Here is a 22,647-nt window from a genome sequence, read left to right as displayed (position 1 = left end):
TGATGTATGACTGTGTGATCGATTTGAAGCTGCAGACTTTCTTCTTAAAAAAAAAAATACATATTTGTAAAAAGTTGTTACATGGTTGGTTATGTAATGCAAAATCTATTAAACATCCTTTTGCTTATGTAGCTTTGAATGGTGATGATATGAATCAAAACTGCTGAAAATAGTGACATTATTTTGCACATGACTGTAGGTCATCCATGCAGTTCATTTAAACTAGCAAGACAAAAGGGACAGAGAAAGGGTAAACTGGAGAGATGACTGGGCAAGTATCTCTTATTTCAAGAAAAAAATTGTAATTGACAAAACTATATAAAACTGAAAATAAATGCCAAATCCCAGTGTATTCAGATATTCTGATATTGTGGCTCTAAAATATTTTGATTTTAGACTTTTTTTTTCTGTAGCCACTTTTGATAGACATCAACAGTTGGCTTGGAACAGCTGTTGTGAAAAACACTTTTGGGGTCGTGCATCTAATAAACGGCTACACAGAAAAACAGATCCTTCCTCCTCCTCCGTCTTGCAGATCACTGTAATTTCATACATGCCTGCCTGTACGGGGCTAAGCATTAATAAATTACATTGTCAGATCATGCGGTTTGGCACTTCTAGTAATTAGGCCAGCTTGTAAGTGGTGAAGAGGATTTCTGCACAACACCAAAAGGCATCAAGTGTGTTGCTCCAAACCAGAAATATGCCCGGTTGAATTACATCACTATACTGGAATGACATGGAGAAAAAACAAATATATAGAATTAGTCCCACTGTGCTGCTGTTTTTTGTTCCAGTTAAACTCACTTAAATGAAGCCCTTATGAAGTAATAATTAATCTCAGCTTTTTCATGATTTTAAACAGTTGGTGAAATATAAAATGATAGAAGGTAGTTGAATTATCAAACATTTTGTCAGCTAAACAGGAGAGGGGGTCCCCAGGCACAGTTGAAAACCCACACTTCAGCTCTTCCACAATGGTCATACCATTCAAAAATATATTCCAGAACAGAAATGCAGTTTAGTTTTTTCTTCCCCCCCCCCCACATTCTCATTTTGATTTACACATATGAAATCTAATTACTCAGCTGTCTGATAATTAACAGTGGTCTAATTCAGGGGATCCAGTTTTCCCAGCATTAATCAAACACTTTCAGGTCACTCCAGGTAATGCAAGACTATTCCCCTGGCTCTTTCAGACAAGGGATCGAGTGTACTGGAAGCACAGAGCCGAGAAGGAAAGACCTCTGAGTGTCGGAGTCTCTCGGGTGGCAGAACGTGAATAATGGAAAGAATTTAGGGATGCAATAACACTGTATAATAAAACAAAAACAATGCTGAAGACTAGAAACCTTTATTATAGTTTTAAGAAACCTGGACCTTCACAATTGGAAAGCTTACCTGGGACAATATCAAAAGATTTTCAAGTTCTATAGATTTTTAATTCTTATTATAATGAAATAATCCACAAATCTTCTCTTAATTTTTTTTTATTTTTTTTTATTCCAAATACACCCGAAGGGGGCATTTCTGAAGCAACCTCCCCTAACTTACTTTGGTTCCCTTACTAACAGTCAACCAAATGTTAATACAAAACTTTAAAAGACAAATTGTTTGTTTACCTGGTCAGAATCTGAGGAAGGTTGGCGAAGGAATCAAACCACTCGGAATGGGTGCTGATGGGAAACAAAGATGTCCCAAAAAGCCAGCCATACTAGAAATTGACACACCTACTATAAATAAGCTCTTAAATAAATAAACACTTCAATTTGTCCAGTGATTTCTGTAACAACCTCCAAATCAGAAGGGCAACCGATCAGTTTGCTTTTAGTGGAACAAAGAGGGGAAGAAGGAGAAAAGAAGGAATGACTGCCTCTTTCAACAGCGCATGCCCAGAGGTCTGTGCCGTTGCGGAGGCAGGAGGTGTAAACACCGCCGGGAGTGGAGAAAGCATGTCCAGATCAGCGTCAAACAAGGTCTCCATTGTGCAGACTCTGGGAGGTCTGTGAATCAGCTGTCCCCAGGCTGGCGAGCAGAGGCAGACTCCGGCTGCAAGGCATCAGCTTGATGTCCGTCGTCTCATCAGGATTGGGCGCCTTCTTCCGGTCACTGACTGCGGTCCTGTGAAGAAAATTGTAAATGGAATTGAGTGAACAGGGTGTCAAGACTGATCCGTTCTTGAGTAAATGGCCACTGACTAATGATCGTGGTAGCTACACAGTTTTTCTTTGACTGCTCTCGTTTCACTTAGTAGCTGTGTAACCAGTTGTCTAAAGCATGTTATTCAACACGGCCTTGAGTATAATTCACAGTTCCCACCGTGCAGGGATCCATGTACTTTCACACAGTGACTTTTTCAGTGAACTGGAGATGTAGTTTCAGGCATTAATAAAAAAATATAAAAAAATCCCATGCCTAAAATTAATCTTTCCTGAATGTACTCCAGGGACTACTTTGCATTAATGCTTTCAATTGTATTGTTTACGGTCTGTGGCTACTTAAAAGCACAACTATTGCAGTTTCTAACATGATTTGTTAATGTCCTCATGTGTTGGTAAGAGTGTTTAAGTTGAATCTGTATAAATATATATTAGTGACATTTAACAAAGCATTATTAATTATGAATTTTGACTTATTATAATCATCGTCGTCTCTCTAACCACTGACAGTATAAATGTTTTACTTTAACCGATCCCTTTACCCGGCTCTGAGGTGCTCCTGTGTGGGTGTGAGAATACTGTGCGGTTCAAGCTTCTGGACGGCGCTGGATTTGGAGGACCACTGACATGGAGACGGAGAGAGAGAAAGGAAAAAACGTTCAATGAAAATCCCTCATGCTTCTCGTGTTATAACCTCCTCACAGGTTATGTTCTGGCAACGTGTTACAGACTCATCTCGTGTAAATATGGAATCCCTGGCACAATAATGGGAGTTATCTGCAGACGTGAACCTTTTACCAGGCAACAACATAGTCAGTGTTCTTCAGCCTTTGCAAAGATGGCTGGACTCACCATATGCGCTGGATCAAGGTTGTTTCCCATATGGACACCTTTCTGACAAAGACTCTTCAGCAGGTTGACACCTAAAATACAATATGTCCAGGTGTGGGTTAGCAAAGGTGTAAATCATGCATGCATGCATGCATTCATGCATTTCTGATATTTAAGGGTTTATTTTTTGGTGTCTATCACCACTGCAAATGCGGAATCTTTTTTCTAATTCAGGCAGATTCATTTAATGGAGAAGAATTCCTGCCATTGTTATTTCTTTTAAGAAGCTTTTGCCGGCATCTTGAGGCTGCATAAAGAATTGACAGCAATTACTAGTGAAGATGCAGTTCAATCTCAGCTGTCAGATAGTTGGGAGGTTTGCTGGGGTCCACGTTCCTGAGAAATTCCTCAATTCCTTACAATTCTGCCTGAAAATAAGCGATTCTTATCTCTGAAACTTGAAGAATGTCTTGCGTCATCCCTTCGCACTTGATCATACTGGAAGCAAAGCCTATTTAAATGTAAAAATGGGGCATGATGAGGAACAATAAGCATGCTCCATAAATGGACCAATCTTAGTTCGTTTTTTTTTTCCCTCGTCTTTCTTTTTACTTGATTTGTAATTGTTTTTTCTTTAACTGTGCGGTTTTATAAAGACTACAGCTCAATTTCTCTTTTTGTAAAGAACCTGGTAAAACATAGAAAGTGAAAAGATTCAAAGTACAACATTACAGGACTAGTCAGCGATGTTTAGATTGAAACGATTAAAGCAGGAACAGGGACCCAGTAATTGGTGGGGTGGTGCTCCTGGCCCCAAAGCCACAGTGAGGAATACCTTTCTGCCTGTTCAAGTAGTACTTCTGCTCCCACTGGTTGAGAAGCAAGTTGAGGTATCGCGGCTGCTCGAAGAAGCGCAGATAACGCGAGGAGCTAGGGGAGGGAAAGACGCGCTCAAACTCCCCCTTTCGGCAGAATTCGTCCTCCATCTCCACCAGGACCCTCACATCGTCTGGAGTCAGCAAGTCCAGGACAGAAGAGAAAAACTCCTAGAGGAGAAAACCAAAAACAAATCAAAAGAACATCTCTAGCCAGTGTTACGTCTTGCTTTACTGAAAACGTACACATCGAATGTGCAAAAATCAACATTACAATTCAAAGCCTTACAGTTTACAAAAGGAAATACTTTTGAATAACTAGAGTATGCAGTTGTAATTTAATATTGCCGTTATAGGCACACACACACACAAAAAACAATGAATGCATAGGACCGTAAAGACTGACTTGACCAGTTAAACGTTACACAATACCTGATCCGCAAATCTTTGACTCAGAAAATAAGCTCTCTTCACTTTTTCATCGGAAGACAGCTCTGTGGCAAGCTTACTCTTGGCTTTCACAAATGCAGACAAGCTAAAAGCAAAAGGTACAAAAGCAATTAGACCACAAAGAAATTAACCTCCAATTGAATCAGATGAGAAAATAGGAATTCTATGTGGCACGCAAGCCAAGTTGCTGAACTCCCTCAATGTGGGGAAAGATGAGGAACTCCAAGTAATACAGTAGCAAACCAGGCAGCCTGCCCCTTTAAAGGTGTTGTGTGAAGCAGTTTAAAAGAAACAACTGGGATACTAATGCCTCGGTACCAATGGCTTAAGCGTCCATGCCGTGCCGAGCTTTTTCTGTAAAACCAGGCCGCTGTGAAGTCCGTCCCTCTGATGGGAGGAGCAGCGACTGTGGGTTTGGTTTGTGTTTGTGTTAAAAACAGAGACGGAGAACAACACTACGAGCGACACAGCCTGACGTGGAAAGGACTTTTGTCTATTTTATTCTTCCTGCTTTACATGATTGTAAACAGCGTAATAAATACACGTTTCTGTTAAGAGATATTAAGAACAGCTAAACAAAACGTGTATAGACAACATTAGATTTCAGACGTGCATTACGTTACTATAAGAAAACGTTTCCACGTGCAACAATAATACCAAATCGCAAATATGTTTTATTATTATCGTCATCATTTGTTCTAGTATACAGTGAGGGAAAAAAGTATTTGATCCACTGCTGATTTTGTACGTTTGCCCACTGACAAAGAAATGATCAGTCTATAATTTTAATGGTAGGTGTATTTTAACAGTGAGGGACAGAATAACAAACAAATTCAGAAAAACGCATTTCAAAAAAGTTGATTTGTATGTTAATGAGGGAAATAAATATTTGATCCCCTATCAATCAGCAAGATTTCTGGCTCCCAGGTGTCTTTTATACAGGTAACCAGCTGAGATTAGGAGCACTCTCTTAAAGGGAGTGCTTCTAATCTCAGCTCGTTACCTGTATAAAAGACACCTGTCTACAGAAGCAATCAATCAATCAGATTCCAAACTCTCCACCATGGCCAAGACCAAAGACCTGTCCAAGGATGTCAGGGACAAGTTTGTAGACCTACACAAGGCTGGAATGGGCTACAAGACCATCGCCAAGCAGCTTGGTGAGAAGGTGACAACAGTTGGTGCGATTATTCGCAAATGGAAGAAACACAAAATAACTGTCAGTCTCCCTCCGTCTGGGGCTCCATGCAAGATCTCACCTCATGGAGTTTCAATGATCATGAGAACGGTGAGGAATCAGCCCAGAACTACATGGGAGGATCTTGTTAATGATCTCAAGGCAGCTGGGACCATAGTCACCAAGAAAACAATTGTTAACACTATGCCGTGAAGGACTGAAATCCTGCAGCGCCCGCAAGGTCCCCCTGCTCAAGAAAGCACATGTACAGGCCCGTCTGAAGTTTGCCAATGAACATCTGAATGATTCAGAGAACTGGGTGAAAGTGTTGTGGTCAGATGAGACCAAAATCGAGCTCTTTGGCATCAACTCTTCTCGCCGTGTTTGGAGGAGGAGGAATGACCCCAAGAACACCATCCCCATCGTCAAACATGAATTTGGAAACATTATGCTTTGGGGGTGTTTTTCTGCTAAGGGGACAGGACAACTGCAACGCATCAAAGGGATGATGTACCGTCAAATCTTGGGTGAGAACCTCCTTCCCTCAGCCAGGGCATTGAAAATGGGTTGTGGATGGGTATTCCAGCATGACAATGACCCAAAACACACAGCCAAGGCAACAAAGGAGTGGCTCAAGAAGAAGCACATTAAGGTCCTGGAGTGGCCTAGCCAGTCTCCAGACCTTAATCCCATAGAAAATCTGTGGAGGGAGCTAACGGCTCGAGTTGCCAAACGTCAGCCTCTAAACCTTAATGACTTGGAGAGGATCTGCAAAGAGGAGTGGGACAAAATCCCTCCTGAAATGTGTGCAAACCTGGTGGCCAACTACAAGAAACGTCTGACCTCTGTGATTGCCAACAAGGGTTTTGCCACCAAGTACTAAGTCGAAGGGGTCAAATATTTATTTCCCTCATTAACATGCAAATCAATGTATAACTTTTTTGAAATGCGTTTTTCTGGATTTTTTTGTTGTTATTCTGTCTCTCACTGTTTAATTTTAATGGTAGGTGTATTTTTAGACTGATCATTTCTTTGTCAGTGGGCAAACGTACAAAATCAGCAGGGGATCAAATACTTTTTTCCCCTCACTGTATATGCATTTTAAAGCGGCACAGCGTGACTCCCTTAACTTAATACTCTTTCTGCAGATTTGTAACTGCAAGCAATACTTTTTGCCGAATTATTTTTAATGTACTTATCAGATGTGCTTAACCAGGGTAAGTTACAGTTGAAACAAAATACACACATTTCATGATTAATCATCCAGATACAATATACAATGGACTTATGGACGCATTTATTAAACCAGTCCTTAATGTTTTAGAGGGGAAACCCAGATCTGCTGTATTTATTTATTCATTAAATTTAACTTGTAAATGGGCACACGTTAACTGAATCATGTTCGCCTTCATACCGATTGTCTCTGCGGATTGTCCTGCACACTATTCACAAAAAGACAGCCTGAAACACCGTCCAGCTGTTCATAAAATATTAATAACATCGGCTGCTACGATCCAATTATTATCCTTCAGTTTATTTTTTAACTAGACAGGGCACTGCACCAGTCCTGTGAAATCCAAGTTTTTAATGCACTCTTTCTGTACGTGGATTTCACTCTATGCTGCTAATAAAACTGTAATTTCTTCGTGATCACACACGACACTTGAGATTATATTTTCTGACATAATGTATCTGATCTCTTCCCCGTCTGTCTACAAGTCAAGCGCACACCTCCGCTCCTGAACGTGTCCGCCGGTGGAAACAGGGCAAAAGATGACTGCCAAGTTACCACAACTAAAAACAGACCCCTCCTCTGACACAGCTCCTACCTGCTTGTCGAGCCACTGGCACTTCCTGCCGGCGTCACGTCGTCTTTCTGAGGTAGAACGAATCCGGCCAAGTTGAAGAGGTCCCGGATCATCTGACCCTTGACATTCACATCGAGCGGGGAGTTCGAGTGGAGGCTACAACACAGAGGCACACGAAATCCAAATCAATTCCAAACGGAGTCGCATTTATAGATATCCTCTACGTTTCCCATGAGAAAAGACTAAAGCTGAACAATCTTAGTCCATACGTATTCCTGGTTTTAATTACCTTGGTGAGATGTTGACCTCCAGCACCCAAGGCTTCAAGTTCTCGTCCAGCATGATGTCGAAGCCAAAAAGTTCATGGCAGCTGTACGGGCATCGCACATGCATCTTCACCAGGCTGTTCACATACGGGTCAGATCTGAGCCAGAAACGCCACACAACCATAGAGGAAGAGGAAAAATGATTTTTTTAAATTAAAACACAGTATGTATTTGTTATAGGATGTTTGCAATTAATGTCAGAGAAATAAAATTGATCAAATATAAGTCAATTTTGTATTGTATTCCATCTTTTGCCAAAGGGAGGGTATTCTATGTGAAATGCAAGACCTAAGCATGCAGAACTCAAGTTTACCAGCATCAGCAAAGCAATACTTGCCAATCGGGGCAACTTTACACTTCACTTACGCAATGATAGTTTTGATCACAATGTCCTTGATCTTCTCCCAGATCAAAGTAGTGTCGACTCCTTTAGCATTCAGATACTGCCACAGTGCTTTCAAAGCCCTTGATGCATAATAAACATTAAACAGATTTAACAGACTTATTTATCGTTTAACTGAATAGGATCTTGCTACACAATCTACTAAAATAAATTACAAGTTAGAGCCTTCAGAACCACAGTACCGAGTGTAATAAAAATGGGACAAGCGTTATGACTTCAAACGTATCAAGCATGTCTTCTCCAGTTTGCAGACTTGTTAGTGCCTTAAGTCAGATGTCTCAAGAGCCACTAAATCATACTCACCACTTGTGACCCTGACAGGCTTTATCGTCACTGTTGGGCTGGTATGCAGAATTGTTTTTGTTCACGCTGTAGTTTGTTATGTGCATAAACTTGTTGCTCAGGCTTTTCATAGAAGAGGAGTACCTAAGGAAAGAATAACATTTTCTTGTGATAAGAGCTATAAAATTACAGAACATGATGACACAAACTGATGCTGACATCTACAATTATTAAACCCTCATATCTCCTTTTAGTGCAGCAGATATGACTCGTTTTGTAGTGACTGAATGGACCCTTTGTCCACAGGCTGACAAGATTTATTATTCATGAACATGATTAGACCTGCTGTACCACATCACCATTGTCCACTTTTTAATTCAACTTAACGACAACAAAGGCAGACCCTTCTTACGCAAAATTGATATGGTGGGTTGTTGAAACATGACGTATTAAACAACGCAATTGAAACACTGGCGACATCTTACTTATGAAAGCATACCCCTCTACAAATATAGTGACTGGCAACCAGGAACCATGAAAGAGCTAAAACTCAACAATTCTAATATGTAACATAGTTCATAACATTTGTCCTCTTCATAAAAACAATGAATTCCCATAATACAATTTTACGTACTTGCAACTTGCAAACCGCACCAAACCATCTGTAAACATGTAGACTCTGAGTGGATCGTAGGATGTGACATACACGTATATCCTTAAGTCAAACTTGCTTCCACTGATGAGGTAGGGTTTATGAAGATATCTACAAAAATAATGAGAAACCATTGATATGAAAAGGGTAAAAATATATAAATGTTATTGGTAGTTTTCACTAGACACTTCTGGAAGTTTGAGAAAAAAAATAGTATTAAAATAAAGACCAAAATAAAATGCAATTAATTTTGAGGAGATTGACATCCATTTTTAAAATCAATGAGAGAGATGGTTTTGCTGCAACCACCAAAAGCAACCAAATCCTTTTTTTCCAGCTTCTAAAAGAGGACTACTAATTTGTGACCAGGACAAGCTTAGGTCATCACAGTTGGGGTGGTTTTGTTCAAGCTGCAAAGATGCTGATTTGGAAGTGGCTACTTCTACCATCTGTGCACTTAAGTGGATTCTCTACGCTTTAATTTCACAGACTAATTCACTTCAGTTCATATATTTTTCTGGTCCCTGTTAAATATGAAGTATTGATAAGTACCAATAAAACAAGCAGGACCATGGCTCTGCCAGCCAGCCAGCCAGTGGATGGCTACTTTACTTACTTCTGTACCAACAGAGGCCGTCTCCTTGGCAGCTGGCTCCATTTGTGAATAACCTGGATCCCGATCCCTCTGGCTGATGCGGGCTGCAAATAAAGATTTCCTGAATTCCCTCAAGATTGCTTTTGCACTCTTATTTGTGTTAGAGAAAGAAGAATCTTCATCGGTCGATTTAAAATGTGTTGCACCCCAAAAAAAGCAATTTCTGAATTAACGTTTGCCTTATTTGTTATGATCGATGTGCTGTCAAAGACCTGGCATTACATACAGCAGAAGCACTGCATGGCTCCCAACTCTGGCAGGAACCCTATTAGAATATTAATTAACATTTAGTGTCTCAGACTGCAACGCAATGGTCTTCTCTGCAAACCATTACTGAATAATATAAGAATATTTTGTGCACACGTTCAAAATCTGACCTGAAATGAGTCAACTCAACTCAAGGGATGCTATTTTATAATGAAATTAGGTGTGTTTTTTTGACTTACTGGTTTTATGATCCATTTCTGCTTGCTTCCACATTCCTCCCAGGCTTTCTTCAGTAGCTTAATATCTTGCGGAAGCACAAAGGACTGGGGGAAGAAATTAAACTCCCTCTTTCCAAAGCGTGCCTGCATTTTCGACAGGTTTCTCCACAACCGGTCTTTTCGACCAATCTGGAAGGACCCTGGGAAGTGATTCAACTGCAACATAAATAAATAAGGTTGTATGTAAATAAGGATAGAGTCAGGATCAATGCATATTTCAATCTATCAGCCATGGCCCAACATTGCAATTGGTTTCTCCTTCCTAAATGAAATCACCACATCAAATACTGAACTTCTGGTCAAAGATCACTTTAAACAAACTTATCAGCTATGCAATTTTTAAACAGAAGTATACAAAACCTAAAACATCCATCCTATACCTTCTGGTATTCTCTGATCGCCTTGAACCCCGGAGACTTCATGTGGTGACCCCAGCAGCCCAGCCAGTCATGGTTTTCTAGAATCAAGAAAAATAAATATGAGCGAGCAGGTAAAAGCACAAGCCTCATCAGTGATGCCGCACAAGTGGGCCACCTGTGGTCATACTGGGGTGTACTCACTCTTGGTGACTTTGAAGTGAGACCTGGCAATGGTATGCTTCACCACGTTGGGGGTCACCGTGCTCATCTTCCATTTCAAGAGCTTCCTCTGCTCCGCCGGCAGCGGCTGCACTGCAACACAGCCAAATCACAGACACGATGACAGGCATTCAGGGAATCATCACCTCTCGTTCCTTTAAATAAAACCCGCAGACCTACAGATATCACTTAGAAGGAAGCAAGAATTGTAAGTGATGTGTTAATTGAGAAACGTGTCACAACGCCTTTTATTTGAATGCAGGGGTTGATTGCCGTAACTGGCTAATTACCAATCTTGTGAAATCCATTATCTTTCCATCTTAAATTGAGACCTTCTCCTTAAATGTATGTTTTTTTTAATTCTACACTTTATTTGCCAGATATAGATCAAGCAACTCGCTTTAAAAAAAGTTTAAATCCAGTACATTTTGCTTATGACAGAGAGTCACCTGTTTCAATTCACAGGGTACGGAAAACGCAACATACTGAGTGTCAATGAATTCAAGGTAGTGCTTTTGGGGAAGCATCCCTGCAGCAAGCGATATCTGTCAGGTTCCACAGATTTAAAGGGTTGACGTGTGACAATCCCGAGGGTATGCCGTTGGCAAATTTGTGCCAAAGTCATTGCATCACACACATCTGAGTCAGGTGTTTAATCCTCACAGACCGTGAAAGATTGATGTGACAATCTTCGGGAGTTGGAAGTATCATTACAGCAACAGATAAGATTGTGGGCCATTAGCTAGACAGGGTAATACTCCCCCTTTTTCCTGCACCATTAACTCCCCGTTATTAATAAGCTTTCAGATACCGAGTCTAAAGTGTTCTTCAAGGGAAATGTTAGTTCCTATATTACTAGAATTGGAGGAAAAACTTTAATTTGCCTCAATTAAAAAACATGCAAGCCAAAAAACTATTCACACCTGTTCATTTAAAAGGACTTTTTAGAATATACTTGGCTTAATCACTTTACACTCAACTGAAGAAAATGTCGTGGAGTTTATTTTGATTTAATTTCTCGCTTCTGACACCAATATCTGAAAACAAGGGAATCATTCAATTATTCTAATATCTTGATCTAATTAATGTATAGGCATTTATTACTTTATTTATTTGGATTGAACTTCAGTGTTTAATGACTGACTTATCTGTTGGGCTCCATCTTTCACAAGTTGTTTGCTCGTGGCTGGCCCTTGCTCATATACTTTCACTCCCTGCTCCTACATCTGTATCCTGTTGACTTTTGATAAACAGCTCTCTGATGCTCATTCAAGTCTGCTAATCACTATCTTGTCCTAAAGCTGTAGAAGAGACGCAAATCTCACAGCCCCTAACCACACAAGGGATTGTGTTGAGCTCATTCTGGATACAACCTTTAATCCATCAAGTCATCTATTAATTATAACTGTTCGACAAACAGATGCCCCAAAGTAAAAAATGTGCTCACTGCTGATGCATGCAGTATGCACCATGTTTTAGCAACTAGTACATTTCTGTGCAGGCTGCCAGCATATTAGCAAGTTCTGTGATAAACATATTACATCACTAATGAGGCCTATTTATTTGCTGTGGGTTATTTTGAGTAATTATAGTGCTTCACATTTAAATTTCACAACAGCCAGGACCAAAAATCAAACCACCCATTGAGTGCAAACCCCAACATTTTCGGGCGTTTTTTTGTGATCGTCAGATGGGTAGAACATTTGGTTTGGTTCAGGACCAAAAGTAAAGTTTGTAGGTGAAAAAATATGTTGTTGACCCCTCAAGTGCTTTGTCAAGCAGGTAAATAATGAAGGCACTATATAAACACAAATACAGTTTGACTAGCTGACTTTCACCACACTTCATGTTTATCAAACCAGATCAGTTTCAGTTCAAGGTCTGAAGTAAAAAGAGGAAGTGAAAAATAAAAATAAAAATCACTAGGTAGCTCCCACTTTCTTATTGCTAAGCAGCTCTGCCCTAATACCGTATTAAATATAAAATCACAAAAGTTTAAATATTTAAGTGACCAAATGCTTCTGTGAGCAGCTGTGTGAGACCTAGAACCCATATTACACTCAAAGAAAATTGTTGCTTGAATTAATAAAGCATGACAACACCAATAATTCATATTATTTGAAGTTCGGGGACACCCAGAGGGAAGTGAAAATAAAATGCAAAAATCTATACCTGGCACACTCACAGATGCTCTTGCAAAGTTTACTAATCTTCTATTCACAAATACACAAAATGCATGCATCCACCAACCTGTTTCATCGGGTGTACTAAAGTACAGTGTGGGAGGCACATTGGGGAATAAACTTGGCACCAGTGCAGGCTTCAAAACCTTGTTATCTGACAGGGTCATGACTGACTCCTCAGTACAGCTCCTGCAAAACCCAAATCCATTAGAAGATAAAAGAATTAAAAAAAAGAAAAATGTCTCTGTGCATTCAGTATCACTATTTAACATTTCTGCGCATCACATTCAGTAATTATCCAGAACTTCACTGTAATCTCTATTTCATAGCCGTGCTCCCCTATTAGCCACCATTTGTGTCGTAGCTACGGGAGCTATTTTAGAATTCTATACAAAAGTGACAAATGAAAGGCCTATCTGTGCGAGTATTTAGCCCCTTTCAAGACTTTTATTGAGCTCACACACAGAGGATTCACATGACAGCACTGCTCAGCATTTCACAGTGCGAACCCACTGTCAAGTGTTTTTGATTTTTCTGTTATGCAAAATGGTATTAATAGCTTCACATGCACTGGATAGACTGTTCTACATAAATCACAGCGACTTATGCAAAATGAAAATAAAATGCACAAAGCACAACTGCACCGCCAGGTACACGTGCGGTGGTTAATTGAGTGAACTGTAACATTCCTCAACAAAGATTGTGTCTGTACTGTTTTTCTAGTATTAGCTAAAAATATAGATGCATGATTTTATTCCCCCCAAATTAGTCAATTTACTTATTTTCAATTACTGTCCAAAATTTCACTGTAACCCAGAGTGTTTCTTTCAGTGATCTTATTTTAAATGCAGACGTTGCGTGTTTGTGTGTGTATGATTTGACAAAAAACACATTGTAGACCTTTTCGGATTACTTTGCCACATTGGGTAAGTGACAGTTACCTTGATATAAGGACCATAGAAGCAGTTGAGGACGTGTCATTCATTGAGGAGCAATCTGATCTCTCTGGGGGGAGAGAGACAACACAGGAAGCTCAGTCAGACATTTGGTATAAAATCTATCAGACTAGATGGAAAACAAAACAAAAAGTGCATTGAAACGCAGACAGCTGGGGTTTGCATGACCAGTGTACAAATCAATCTCCTACTGGAAATATTATTATTATTATTATTAATTATTTATATTTCTTGGCAGACGCCCTTATCCAGGGCAACTTACAACATAAGTGCAAAAATACATTAAGTACAAGGCATCAATCATTACAAAATCAATTTAACTAAAACATTTCCCCTCAAAACATATTTTATCACAAAAAATAAATATAAATAATAATTTACAAAAAGTTATCAAATAGGCTCCAGTTGTTTCACTGGTGGTAGTTTTTGTGGGCATTTCTAATTTTTTTTTTTTTTTTCGTTTTGGTGGATTTAAATACTCTCCTTTGTATTCCAACTACATAATTTCCTAGCATACATAACACAAACAGTATTGTGCAACTCCTAGTACTGGACACAGCGCTGTGTGCTGCAGGTACACTGGCTGATTTAATAAATTGCTCCAAGTTAAACTACAGAAAACTTGTCTACAACTAGTTTCACCAGTACAGCAGTTAGTGTTTTGTGTCCATCTCGTCTTCGCTGTTGCTGCGGCTCATGGAATGAAACTTGCATAGACGTTTAATATTAGTTATCTAAATGCTGACGAGGTTGCACGATGATTAAATGATGACTACATTGGGAAGCAGCTCTGTAGTGCCCGGACTCTCCCAGTCAAACCAGCGAGCCGACACATCTGAAAATGGCCATTCAATCTGTCCAGGTTAAACTAGCCACGGACATTGAAGATGTATTCTTTCACCTCAGATAGGGCTGGGCGATGACTTAAAAATGGTATCTCTAAAAAAAAATTGCAGTTTGGGAGATACACGATATATACCTCGATATGCCTTGTTTTTATCCAATCAAGCTACAAAATAAGACCAAAGACATTTAAACAACAATTCTTTATTTAATTATTAAATATGCAAAACTAACAAATACTACATGCAGGCTGTCATGGTAAATATATGCAGAATGCAATATATAACAGTGCAAGTGGTGTGTGATTAACTATTATGCGTGTTATGTTATGGGATTATATATATATATATATATATATATATATATATATATATACATACATACATGATTTACGGTCACATAACAATAACACAAGTAATAGTAATCAAGCAACACATGTGCTGTAAAATGGTACAGATTCAGTTATATTATCACAGCCGGGTTTACAGTGGCGCATTAACATCTGCTAGACAGGGACATTTCTCCTCTGACTGTCGCGTTTCGATTCTACTTACCGGTAAGGCACGTGTTAATTCAAAATAGTTATAATAATAATAATAATAATAATAATAATAATAATAATAATAATAATATTATTAATAATAAAAGCTGTTATACCACTTCACCATCTAATGCAACTTTCTGCATGTTTGTATTGCTTTCCAATTTATTAAAATGCAAACAAACTCTTATTCTTTAATTTTATACAAATTATATCCGTCTAAATTAGCGGGGGTGGGGGTGCTTGCAGATGGAGTTCAGCCCGGCGACGAGAGCGGGGCGGACCGTGTGCGCTTGTGCATTAAAGTATCTCTTGGTTGTGTTGGTTATTGTGTGTCAGTTCTCTCTCCTCATGTCTGTCTGTGTTTCTGATGCACATTTCTTGCCGCACCCGGCACGTGTATCAGAACCGGGGAGAACGCAAAGCGTCCAAATGACGAAAAATCCTGCCGTAAAGAGTGCGATTTGCGACACCACGATATAAACGATAGAGCATAATATGAAACGATAGACGTTTTTCTATCGTCATACGATATATATCGTCATATCGCACAGCCCTAACCTCAGATCATATTTTTAAAGTTTATAGACATTTAAAATTGCATTGTCATTGCAATGTTAATTTCTATGTAATGAATGATTATTGATTTTGTCAGTTATGATTATTATTTTTATTTCTTCAGCTTTTGCCTGGTCAATAATGGCACAATCTGATTAAGCTGCGTTTATAAAATGTCTTGTGCTCACTATTGCTGGAAGTCAAATTACGTATTTCTTACTCTTCTCTTTGACATTTGTGGCTTGATTTATTTTAGCCTTATTTTCCATATGTACTATTAGCAACGCCTTCTTAATACTTAATTAATTGCATTATCATCAACAACCGATAAATCTATTAACAACCTATATTAAGAATATACTAGTAATATCATCCATTTGTATATTCTATGACATCTGTAGGTGATGTTTCAATTAGCCAATTAATCAATTAAATTAATCCCACTGTCAAAAGGGTTGCTGGCTCATTCGTTTTAAAATGCTTTAATCTGGTTTTACCTTTTCATTCAATTATCTTTAGTTTTAATGTTTTCGATCACGGTTACCCCACCCACCCAAGTTCAATGGTAAATCAATGGAAGACAATCGTAGAATTATCCGAGTGTTAATTGGCGATAGCTTCCTTAATAATGAAGGTACAGGCATGATTTTGGTATTTCAATATTGGAAAGTTCAATTTTTTTATTTTATTTTTTCCCACAATCTCTATGTCAGGGGTAATTTGTGACATTTAAACATTTTGTCGATGCATCGATCACGATTTACATAAGGTTAATGTTACCTCCACTCACAGGCTGGGAATCCCCTAGCGGAAGACAAGGCGCTGCAGATTCTGCGCAGAACTCATTCTCCGCGCCAAAACCGCTGCTGTGCGATGACGTACACATCACCAGTTCTGCGCAGAATCCGTTCTTCGGCTTGATTGATTTTGCCACCAGAAGCGGCGCGATAACCAATTTGAACAATTTAAGGTGGAATCGCATCATTGAAGATACGAAAAGACAACAGTCTAAGAAAAAACTCACGGCATTGCGATAGAAGTAAATCACAGCAGGGGAAACACTTTGTATTTGTTGTTATTATTATTGACCAAATGCTGCTCGCCAGGTGGGCTAGTAATTCATATTTGTCACATTTGCCCTGCCTTCAAAACTCACCAGTGGCGAGCAGGCGACCTTAATTTCCAGTCCTGTGCATAATAGATCACATTAAAGGTTTGTCTGCAAGGCATTATACCGTGCAAAACATAGCCCCCAAATTGCTGGACACAAACACACGATGTAAGATTGGTATAATGATGTATTAACAGTAGAAGAAACCTGCCAATTTCAGTATTCTCAGGCTGTATAGTACAATTCAAGCACATAGGGAGCAAAAGAGCCCACCCACCATCATCATCATCTTCATCCACACTACATTCATTGTCCAGATCCTCCGTTAGCTCTTCCTCCTCCTCCTCCTCCTCCTCATCCACACCTTGCTGCATGGCTTCATCTTCAGGACTGGGAAATCACAATTTAAACATTAGAACCACCTCTTTTACCCAACTGCAAAATGGGTTGAGCTTGCAGAAAGTCTCTTCAGAGAGCCATCCGAGTCTTCACACTCTACAACAACAGACTGCATGCATTAAGAATCTTTTCAACAAAAGCACCATGTGATTGAACAAAATACTCCCAATTAACACATCTGTAATGTTAGAATGTAGCAGACAGTGCTTTATTTATAAAACTATATGCATTCTTAAGCTGAAGAAGTCCACTGCTAATTTGAAACCCTTGAATGAAGCTCAACTTGTGAGGTATTTTGCATTACAAATATATACAAAAGGAGGTGCAAAACAAACAACCCACAAGGGAAAAAGTCTGCACATGTTGCAAAAGTCTGGAAACACAGACCTCAGCCATCATAGAAAAATGGCAGAAAACTGTAAATGACAACTAAGTGCCAAAAAGGAACAGGATACAATAACACCTAATTTTGTGGCTCAGGTCTGACCACACCCTTGCGCAGACACGAACAGATTACAGACCAAATATCAGAAGTGATGTTTAACAAGATAATGGACTATCATAAAAATTTGCATTTTAGGTGTGACCAGCTGTGTAAACATGGGACAAGATCTATACCATCCAGGATCCTTACTATAAATCTAACAAGATTTAAGTGAAGAAAAAACTGTATAAAGACAGACAAATAAAATGACTTTCTTCTGTGAAGCCACACTTACCGATGAGGATTACATACCAATACTAGTGGTCATATTCATCCTACTGATTTTTTGCTACTGTAAAATACCACAGTTGTAAGAAGCTGCTCTTACACAAAAATGTATCTTCCTCCGTGACTGAAACCATCAGTATTCACTAAAGCAAAAGTGATGTTTTACAAAACTACTTGCAAAAGATGTTGGAACATGTTCCACAGATTCCAGACAGCAATCCTTTTGGGATTAAATCAAACAGAACTGCACATGTTTTACACAGAGCAAATTCAGACAGCATCCCTGTAAGTGACAGGCAAGCTGGTTCATCCCAAGCGTAAACCGCTGTCAAAGCCAAAGGAGGCACCAAAACAACACAGTCATTATGAAAGACATGTAGTTGATTAGGACACCACACCGTCCAGAAGAATATCACAATAAATAACAAGTATTTTGCTTTACTGCATCCCATTCTATATTATTAGTATTGTTTAACCAGGTTTAAAAATATATATATATATTTAGTAATGACTACAAATATTTGTATATCCTCTATGTATAAAATGTACAGTTTAAAATATCCATCTGCCCTGAAAAAAGATGTCTTATAAGTTATAACACTTACAGATGATATACCCAACAAATACATAATCTCCAATGAAGCATCACAAATGATAAGGTAGGCATGACTTACTCCAGGTCTTTCATCTCAATGGCACAGGCATCATCCTGCTTTGCAAGTGGTCTGGCTTCCTTGCTCAGATGTATGGCAGAGATCCGTGACGTTACCGAATAAACGGATGCGACCTGAGAGGATGAGGTCTCCGCAGATTCCCCCTGAGGAGACATGGCACTGTCAAGGCCCTGGGTGGCTTCGATACAAGATGGGCTACAGCAAGCCATGGGGCTTTCCCTCTTTGTCAGGCTGTCTAGCACAGTCATGGGTGCCCAACTGCAGTCCATGTCTCCTTTCATAAGGCAAAACTTTGAGGCTTTGGCTGGCAACTCAACGCCGGGGTCTCCCTGTAGAGAGGGACGTGAAGGTTTAGCTGCCTGCTGCATCTTGGCATCACCGGAGCCATTCTGAAGACACTGGGAAGCTAGAGGGCCACCGTTTGACACTGGCTGCCTGACCACACCGTTCACCACCCCGTTCTTCAGCTGACAAGCATTCCCAGTCAACTTTCGGACAGCTTCCGTAAGCCTGACGTGAGTGTGACCGTTCCTGGCCTTACCCCATTCTGTAGTAGTCCTCTCGGAACAAACTCCAGGAGCCAGGGATTGTGAATGTGGTACCCTCCAGACTTCCTCCAGTATCACGTTCAGACTCTTCTCCGGGTTATCTCCCAGGGATTCCTCAGGGAAGGGCATACTGCAGCTGAGTGAAGGCACGGAGTTGGTACCCTTTGCAGATGTGGTTTCCAAATTACAGTCGCCCTGTTCCCCGTAATAATAGGAAGCGGACAAGGTATACGTGGCAGAAGGCATCCCTTTATTGCTAGACTCACGCCTGGGGTAAGAAGGCACTTTGGCGCTGGTAGGCTTCATAAATGCATTGTTGTTAATCCTAGGCTGGCTAGTCCAAGCAGAAGGCTGGTTTGTTGGCATGGCACTTTCAACTGTGGTCAATAGCTTATCAGAAGGAGCCTTCTGCGGGGAAGGGCAAGTGGGGTACAGGGTGGTTTGGTGAGAAGAAAAGGCTCTCTTCCCCAATATCCCAGACTTGAACTTGAGCGACTCCAAGCGCCAGTAAGGCCTGTAGCTCTGGATGGTCTGCTCAAAGCGGCATGGGCTGTTGAAAGGGAGCAACGGGACTCCAGACCGCGTTGGGATCCTGGTTACTACAGCCCCACCAGCTCCTGCGGTACCGACTGTGGGCACGGCTAGGTAGGCACGGTGTGGAGCAATCCCTGAGATGAAATAGAGCCGGTCCTGGAGCACTCTTACATTGCTCGGAGTCCCGGGATAAAAGGGCAGGTGAGGCCGAGGCTGCGAGGACTTGTGAAGCCTCCTCTCCAAGGGGTGAGAGGTGGAGTGGGTGGGCAGTCTGACCCCAGCAGGACCTGCTTTGACTGTGCCAGCAGACGGTGATGCCCGTTTCACATCTTCAGCTCCATTGGAGGCCATGTGTAGCCATCTCACAGCATGCCAATACCATCATCCATGGCCACATCAAGCACCTAGGAGCAAGGACACCTCAGCAGGGTGTCAACCTAAGACAAAGAGGAAAGTGCAAATTAAGAGGTAGTCAAGACTTGCAAATGAAGAAGCACCGAGGGCAATAAAGGTATAACATTTTATGACTGTGATGCGCTCTGAAAAAGGAAAGGGTATGCAGGCATTAATAATACAAACAGAGCATGAGCACCAACTGCGATCATATTACAGATCACCATACAGAAACCATTATTAGATATGTAATGTCAATCCCAGTGCAAATTCATTTAAATTGTTAAAATGTCTCTGTAAGGATCGATTATCACTCGCATTTCAGAGACAAGTTTCTGCAGTATTTACATTTTTACTCTGCTTTAGTAGCCTTTTATTTTGTTCTTAAAACAGAAACACACTCATTAGCTGAATAAACCTCCAATACACAAACAGAGGGGTAAAAACGAAAGGAAGTACGGAATCCTATCGACTATTTGTAAAAATTATGAGTGTCAACGGGGTACAGCTTTCAACAACAGATGTGATAAATAGTAAAATCTGTTGTGTTACTGACAATATACACCAAATTAGGTCTGAGCCATCTGTCTGTTATACAGTATGAAACCAGGTCTCAAGAGTTGGTTTCCATAAAGTAGAAGCAAGCCTTTATTTTACAAGTAATAAAGAAAGTCAATGTTTTGACTTAATTGAGGTAACAGACAAGATGGGCTCTTGCTTAATTGAGAGTACATTTTCAAGACAATCGTTTTCTCATTTTATTGTCTTTTTCAAAGGCATACCAGGATGTTAGTATAGCTGACATTCAACTTATTTTCATTAATTAATATATCAGTTTACATATTGGTTTAGTAAGTTACAATTGCCCAACATACATCTATTTTGCCACTATTACTTTAATGAAAATGTTAATAAAAGTATAAGGAGTATATGAGCTATAGAAAATATAACATTTCACAACAGGCCAGTTATTTAAAAGCAAACGTCATGCTTACTGCCTGGTAGTTAAAGAGCATGTTAACCAGAGGACAAAGACCAATACTGACAGTCAATAACCTCGTACTTTCACATCCTAAATCCGCCATGCAAAAATATACAAAATGTACAATATGGTTCAAGAATGCAACAAGAAAAATAAATTGATATACTGATTTCTACTACTACTTCAACAAACCATGAGCTCCAAAAAGCTGCATTATTTGCGCCATTGGTGCTGCTATTATTATTCACAGTTGAAAACGACTACTTTATTAACGCTTACAATGAATTAAGCAAATGTCAAACTAAATTACAAAATAAATTCTAAACTTTCCCCAGCAGGCTCTGTAACACAGACTGCATCAAAACCAAGGTCTTACTTTGGCATAAACCTCCGCGAGTTTCTCGTCCAAGTAGATCTGAACTGTAACTTTTCATGTCGATTTCATCATCCCTAGCCGCAGGACTGTGTTTTGAAGTCGCCTACTATGACCTCCCACAGGCCCCCCGGAGTGAGGGGTGAACCCCTGACATCACATTTTTAGCAGCTTTATTTGAATGCATGTGTTCAGCTGCATCAGCACAAACACGTTTCCAACTTGCTTAGTTGTAGCTTTGGCCCTCGGTCACAACAATTCAGTGGACCAACTCGCCCCAACCCCCATTGTAATAATACAGCGATGGCACCGGAGATGGATTCATATACCCACATTTCTGCGGTTTTGCCCGGCACCATGCTGGTTTCTCGGGCCTGGGCATGCTGACACACTGCTGCCTCACTGCACTCGTGTCCTTTGGAACCGGTGTCGCAGGGGAAAACCCTCAATACAAGATACACGTTTGCAATCAAAGTAAATTACACTTCAGCTGCATATTTTCCCAACTTACCGGTGTGCAAGGTAAGCGCCTCCACCCGAGCTCCCGCAATACAGGCCCCACAGTCCCGATCCTGCCCCGCTTCCTAGCAACCACGCCGCGCCGCCGCACCGCCACTTCCTCCAGCGTCACCAGCGCCACTGCTCTTGTAGCACATCTCCTCAGCTCTGCGCACATCTGCACAACGCTACCATCGCATTGGCGGAGCGGCGCAGGTCCGCACAGATTTGCTGCACACGAATGCAGACCCGCCCTGAAAGTGAATCGTCTGTGCGGGCATCCTGCCGCTCACCCTCGCCTGCCATTGTCAAGTATTGCGTGAGACAGTGTAGGTTTTCTGGTTTCGCTGGCATACAATATTCTGTGCATGCAGTATCTATCATCCAGTACACAAGCTACCGTGAGACTGTTCCTGCTGCTACAGAAACCTTTCCATTTTGCTTACATTAATTGGGGGCATTTTGGCCCGTTAAACCAAACACTCCTAGTTTATATGAATGAGCAACTTACAAAGAAGAGCTGTCATTCCCTGCACTTTAGTTCAAAACTTTCAGAGCTCAAAACATTACAAATGTTAATTTAACAGCTTTTTCAGCAGTTTAGGACCATAGTCATAAACTGTTTACCACCATGCTAAGTTTGCCATTGACTGTCTTCATG

The 22,647-nt window shown here is 40.3% G+C and overlaps 1 protein-coding gene across 2 annotated transcripts; it reads right to left on the bottom strand.

The window, feature by feature from the left end:
• Nucleotides 1–1,335: 1,335 nt before the first annotated feature.
• Nucleotides 1,336–22,096, bottom strand: ttll4 (tubulin tyrosine ligase-like family, member 4). 2 transcript variants are annotated; one of them, XM_066687658.1, is made up of 19 exons: nt 22,000–22,096; nt 18,659–20,177; nt 17,151–17,263; nt 13,806–13,869; nt 12,932–13,053; nt 10,664–10,774; nt 10,484–10,560; nt 10,065–10,259; nt 9,580–9,662; nt 8,946–9,074; nt 8,333–8,455; nt 7,993–8,091; nt 7,590–7,724; nt 7,322–7,456; nt 4,298–4,400; nt 3,826–4,036; nt 3,012–3,082; nt 2,702–2,781; nt 1,336–2,121 (listed from the first exon to the last, which is right to left on the bottom strand). In XM_066687658.1, the coding sequence occupies exons 2-19, from the start codon at nt 20,089–20,091 to the stop codon at nt 1,968–1,970; spliced, it is 3,438 nt and encodes a 1,145-aa protein (XP_066543755.1). In that variant the 5' UTR covers nt 20,092–20,177; nt 22,000–22,096; the 3' UTR covers nt 1,336–1,967. The 2 variants fall into 2 exon arrangements, with proteins under 2 accessions (XP_066543755.1, XP_066543756.1); XM_066687659.1 differs by lacking the exon at nt 22,000–22,096 and adding an exon at nt 21,492–21,586.
• Nucleotides 22,097–22,647: the final 551 nt, after the last annotated feature.

This window comes from Amia ocellicauda, chromosome 16, assembly GCF_036373705.1.
Source record: "Amia ocellicauda isolate fAmiCal2 chromosome 16, fAmiCal2.hap1, whole genome shotgun sequence".
Lineage (NCBI taxonomy): Eukaryota > Metazoa > Chordata > Actinopteri > Amiiformes > Amiidae > Amia > Amia ocellicauda.
The sequence above is the reverse complement of the archived record's forward strand: the minus strand, read 5'-3'. Positions and strand labels throughout refer to the sequence as shown.

Coding starts and splice junctions, on each gene's coding strand:
- ttll4 (XM_066687658.1), bottom strand. CDS start 20,091: ATGGCCTCCAATGGAGCTGAAGATGTGAAACGGGCATCACCGTCTGCT. Junction 10,561..10,663: donor TCACTTCAAAGTCACCAAGA/GTGAGTACACCC, acceptor TCTTGATTCTAG/AAAACCATGACTGGCTGGGC. Junction 3,083..3,825: donor CTACTTGAACAGGCAGAAAG/GTATTCCTCACT, acceptor ATTGTATTTTAG/GTGTCAACCTGCTGAAGAGT.